We start from the raw sequence: 5,701 nt of genomic DNA, 5'->3' as shown, positions 1-5,701 counted from the left end.
CATGACAGCACTCCCCAGCCCTGGCCACTGCCGGCAGCCCGTCCTGCTGTCCTTCCCTAGTGTCCCTGCCTCTGGCCTGCATGCAGCCAGCCTTCCCCCTCGCTCTGCAGCCACCGCACACAATGGGGAGCTCAAACACTGCTTTTCTCCTCCTAATGCTGCCCTTGATGCTCTACCTGGCCCTGTACCAGGGCCTCAAAGCCTGATTTTCCTCATTTCTGAATAAAGTTAAAACCTGTCCTCTCCCAGGCCACCAAGAGGTTTCATGTAACTTTGAAACTTCCAAGGATTGCACAGTTCCTTGTTACAGTTAGCTTTTCTCCTTGAAACCTCGGTATCATGCTGGTTCACGTCCACACTGTAAGTTTCTTTCCCAGGCTGCCTGCTGTGATTTTGGGGAAAAGACCCAATCCAATTCCCCACAGCAGAGGGAAGGGTGTCAGGACCCAAGTACCTCACACCCTGCTCCTGTGCCACTGCCCCACTCTATCCCATACCTCTGTCCCTTCTCCCCCAGGTACTGCCCCAGACACTCACCATTTTGTTGTTGATCTCATGGAAGTGGATTTCACACACTTTTTCCACAATGTCTTCGCTTTCAAATGTGACAAACCCAAACCCTGAAGAAAAGGCAAAACTCCTTGATCAGGTCAGAGCTCTGTGCAGTTTTGCACCTGCTACCCATATCCTTTTATTGGCAGAAGAGAAGGAGCCACAGGCTTCTTGGACAGTATAATCAGCCCTTTCTAAAACAGCTGTCACTCATCTTCCCTCTCCAGCAAATCCTGCTTTTATCCACAAGAACAGGACCATCCCCTTACAGATTCCCCCTTCCTCCTCTTTCTGTGCTTCCTACGCCCTCTGAACCCAACTGCTCTCAAAACCAAGTATTTTTTTCTTAAACTTTGTTATTTGCAAGGCAGACCACATGGCTGATAATGCTGGGGAGGATCCCAGCAGACGCTCACACAAAGAGAGTCAGTGGAGAAATGAACAGCTGCTTGCCAGGACGTCACCATACTCACTAAACGCACCCCACCACCATAACACCCTGCATGTTTCCTCTTCAGTCATCAGTCATAAAGCAGGCAAATATCAGCAACGCAGTTGTACAGAGCAAGACAGATACACAAGCGAAACGATTTGCAAAGTTTCATCAAAGTAAGGTTAGTACCTGGGGTAGGACAGGACAGGATGTTCCTGGCCCACGCTCACACCTCTTTTCTCTCACCAACCCCTTTGCTGACAGTTTTGGCAAAGACCAGCTCAGGTGGGCAGACTAGACTCCTCTCAGCTGACTGCAGCCGCTTCTGGAAAACTGAGGCAGGTGGGAGGATGTCTTTAAACTTGCCTTACAAGCAAGCTGGGATTAAGCAGAGCTTTATGCTTTCCAGAACAGGCCAATTCCATGGTGCTTTCAAGTAACTTTTAAAAATAGATGTGGATCTGCTGCCCAGAACGCCACTTTTTCCTCCATACTGCCAGAAAAGTCTCTTCATAAACTCCTCTGTCTGTCTGTGCCCAGGTAGTTTCACATCATTCACCTCAACACCCACAAGCAGAGAGGCTTGGGAGTTCAAGAGCAAAACCCTGACGCCAAAACCAGTCCTGAGCCCCATCAGATCCCCACCAGGCCTGCTGCACCCTGGGAGGAACCCCATGCTGCCAACATGGCAGCTGGCAGCTCCTCCTGCTCCTTCCAAAACACCCGACAACTCTTTTATTGACTAGTGACTGGGAGACACCCATGGAAGAACAGGGGTTAACACTTCTTCCCTTTAAGGTGAAGCTGAAACAATATCCTAAGCCACTCCAACCAGAGTAGCTCTAACAGCTTTAGAAAAAAACAAAAACCTGAAGGGCACACAGTGTAGAGAAAGCAGAAGGGAGCGTTCCCTCACTGATCCAGGGGCAGAGGTGCTTGGAAGTGCTTCAAACAACACACAGACATGAGAATGGCCGAGAACAGAGCTGTTACTGGCCTTGGTTTGGAAGACGCCAAAGCTAAGTTTGCAGGTTAAGTTGTTGCAAATAAATCTCTGAGCTGATGCAATGCTTGCTAGCATTAAGCCCTGCCACGCCACCGGGTAGTTGGTCTGAAGACTCACTGGGAGAGCAGGAGGCAGGGACGCCCATGGGTGGGCTGGGTCTGGATAGAACAAATATTACAGCCTTGCTCCCATCCTGTAACCAGACTCCACCAGCAAGACGGGGGTAAGAAAAGGTGACCTGTAAGCACACAGGCGGGCTCTGGGCCGAGGAAGGGGCGAGAGGCAGGCAGTCTTCAGGCTCTCGTGTCAGCTTTCCCAGAGCTCAGATTACTTGGGACAAGGTAAGACACACACTGCGGGCTGGAGCCACGGAGGTAAGCGGGCAGGGAGGGGGCCACCTCCTCTCACATATCTGCAACTCGGCAAGTTTACAGCACAGGAAACCCACTGGACAAAAGCCCTCTGTGCTGCAAGGGACGCTGGTAAAGGATGCAGATGCAAAAGGATGGGGCGACTGGAGGCAAGATAAAGAGCAGCTGCGACCCGTGTGCCCTGCTTCTGGGATATTAACTCCTCCCTATACAAGGCAGGAGGCAAAGCCTCTGCAGTTCCCTCTCCTACAGCCAGAAGACCACTCTCACCTCGGTGCCGGTTGGTTGTCTTGTCGAACATTAGCATCGCGTCGTCCACCTGCAAAAAGAGCAGCTCTGGATCAGATTATTGCCGTCGCCACGAGCATCCTCCAACATCTTTGCACAGAGCTTCCTGGGCCTCCCCAAACCAGAAGGGATCAAGAAGACACCTCCAATCCCCAAGAAGGAAAGAGGGTGTGCGCACACACATCAGCTACCACACCAGGCATGTCCCCAAGCTACAACCAGCATGGTCCCCCCAGCCCGGGGCAGGTGCTGCCGGGCTGAGCCCCCTCGGCCTGGCCCCTGGCAGCGAGCGATCCTGATTGTTTGCCAGCGGCTCCAGCCGGGGGGCAAGGAGCAGGGAAGGCATTGTTCCCAAATCCCGGCCTCAAAGGAGAGGAGAATTAAAGCGGGGGGGAGAGAGAAGCAAAGCTGGAGAGGGGAGAGGAATAAGGGGCCTCCCAGTGACAGGGGAAGCGGAGGCCTCAGACAACAGAGCCTGCCTGGGAAAGCTGGGAAGCACCCCCGCCCCCACCCCAGAGGAGCCCTTCCTCCAAGTGAGGTTTCCCACTGCTGGAGGCTGTAATTAGAGCAAATTTACTGCAAGGCCTGAGCAGGGCTGCCTTCCCGGGGGGAGGGGCGGCCGGATCCCCTCCCCCAGCCGGCCTGGGGCTGCTCTCCTCCCTGGCGAGCACATCCCCGCCTGGTGCCACTTTTCCCCCCATCTTCCCGCTGGGTGTTGCTTGGCAGAGCCGCCTCTGCACCGCTTGGTCAGGCCGAGCAGGGTTAAAAAATACACTTCAATCCCCTCCGTGTAAGCCCCAGTGTAAACCTGTCCCACTGACCCATCCCTCCTCTCTAATACCGCTGCCTTAATCCGATTATGAAACTGGACATGCAAGTGCTCAGGGGAGGCGGCAGCAGTCTCCGGCCAGCAGCTGCCCTGGCCCTCCTCCTCCTCCGTGCGAGACAGCAGCTCCTCGAGCAGCAAGCCCTGTGAGCCTCCAGCTCCGTGGAAGAATTACTCCCTTGTCCCCGGGAAGCATCTGCATTGCTGCCTTCTCAGGAACAGCCCACCGGTGAGGGCAGAACACTGCACAGGCTCCACTCGTGGAGACCCCACAGACTTCCCCAAGGAAGGGAGAGGGCTCCTTTAGCCTCAGCCCCCCCAGGGCAAAACGGGACACCCGGCTCCACCTCAATGCCACAAGGATGGAAGTCGCCCTTGCTAACGTTTCCAGTGCCAACACGAGCAGACAGAGATCATCTTTGGTGCCCTTGGGCTTGTCCAACACGTCCACCCCACAAGAGCCAGGTGACAACAGACAACCCAGCTCCCACTTATCCCGTGCTCTTCCCATCCCAGCTCAGCCTCCCTCGGCCAAGTCAACAAACGCCTGAGAAATGTGCCAGCCATCCAGTCAGAGCCATGGGGGACCTAAGACTTCATACAGACCCAAAGCAACCCTCAGCAGCTTTCCCAAAACATGGCCAGGGAGCTGGCGGCGGGCGGCAGCTTATCACACTGCCATTTCACACAGAATCACAGAATCACAAAGGTTGGAAAGGACCTTCAAGATCATCAAGTCCAACCGTTAACCCAACGCCACCATGCCCCCTAAACCATGTCCTGAAGCGCCACATCCACATGTTTTTTTGAATACTTCCAGAGATGGTGACTCCACCACCTCCCTGGGCGGCCTGTTCCAATGCTCGACCACTCTCTCAGTGAAGAAATTTTTTCCTACTATCCAATCTAAACCTCCCCTGGTGCAACTTCCCCATTGCCGCTCGCTCCTGCCCTCGCACCATTTCCCTTCATGGTGTCAGCACAACTGCGAAATGCTAGGGGGAAACCTGACGTGGCTCAAAAATATTTCAAGAAGTTTTGCTGTCTGTTTTCATTAATTTTTTACGCTAGATCTGTTCCTCCATCCAGTTCTGAGAAAGGCTGGGCACATAGCTCTTCTCCTCCCCAGTAAACACTGGGAGAAGGCTGTGTCAACAGCACTCTGCAGCAGTGCCTCTTATTAAGATTTCAACTCAGGTAGCTGGAGCCCGTAAACCCATGGCAATGAGAGATGGGCACAAGAAAGAAAAACCAGCAGGTACAAGCACAGCCCAGCTGCTGACCGACTCTGTTCGACCAGCCCCAGCAACAACCTCTTCTTCACAAAGCCTGGACAGCAGTAGCAGCTGCAAGTGGCAGAGCCCAGCGCTCATCCACACATAAAACCAATGGCCCAGGCCCTCCCACGGCCCTCAAGCACTCGGAGCCAGGAGATGTGCAACGACTTCATCCCAAATCACCCTCTGTATGCTGAGAGGAGAGCTGCAGCCTTCCTCCATCTGAGCTTTTTTCTACATTTGTGCTGGTGCTTTGAGATCAGATATCTACCCAGCACCCCAAAATGTACTCATCTTGCAAAAACAGTAACACACATACTGTATTTGAAAGCTGTTACCTACCGTAGGTATCTATGTGTATATACGCATGTGAAATAGCCTCACGCCACTCAACTCTAGGGCCCCAACTCGAGGTATAGCTACAACTGGTGTTTTTATTGTCAATATAACCTATACACGAGCATGTTCTTGTCTCCTTCCAAGGAGACAGGTGAGATGAAGGGACAAACTTTTTAGCAGGGCCTGTTGCGACAGGACATGGGGTAATGGTTTTCAACTAAAAGAGGGTAGATTTAGACTAGACACAAGGAAGAAATTTTTCACAATGAGGGTGGTGAAACCCTGGCCCAGGTTGCCCAGCGAAGTGGTGGATGCCCCATCCCTGGAAACATCCAAGGTCAGGTTGGACGGGGCTCTGAGCAACCTAGTCTAGTTGAAGATGTCCCCGGTCATTGCAGGGGGGCTGGACTACATGACCTTTAAAGGTTCCTTCCAACCCAAACCATTCTGTGATTCTATGAGCTGTGTAGTTTCAGACAGCACATAGCTAGTGACATGATAAAGCAGGGCCCTGCAACCCAGAGGGGTGCAGTGGTAGTGCTGGAGCCTACAAAAGCCAGTGGGACAGGCTGCAGACCAAACAGCACTGCAGAGCTGGGAGAAAGGCCG

General features: G+C 53.3%; 1 protein-coding gene across 1 annotated transcript in view; it reads right to left on the bottom strand.

The window, feature by feature from the left end:
- MSI1 (musashi RNA-binding protein 1) overlaps positions 1-2,681 on the bottom strand; it is a gene marked incomplete at its 5' end in the record, with an annotated part of 11,264 nt that extends 8,583 nt beyond the window's left edge. The window contains 2 exons of the mRNA XM_010295488.1: positions 538-620; positions 2,633-2,681. Of these exons, the coding sequence (XP_010293790.1) occupies positions 538-620; positions 2,633-2,681 (132 nt within the window). The remainder of the gene's footprint in view (positions 1-537; positions 621-2,632) is intronic.
- Positions 2,682-5,701: the final 3,020 nt, after the last annotated feature.

This window comes from Phaethon lepturus, unplaced genomic scaffold (genome assembly GCF_000687285.1).
Source record: "Phaethon lepturus isolate BGI_N335 unplaced genomic scaffold, ASM68728v1 scaffold45629, whole genome shotgun sequence".
In the NCBI taxonomy this organism is placed as follows: Eukaryota; Metazoa; Chordata; class Aves; order Phaethontiformes; family Phaethontidae; genus Phaethon; species Phaethon lepturus.
Note: the sequence above shows the minus strand (reverse complement) of the source record. Positions and strands in the feature narration are given on the sequence as shown.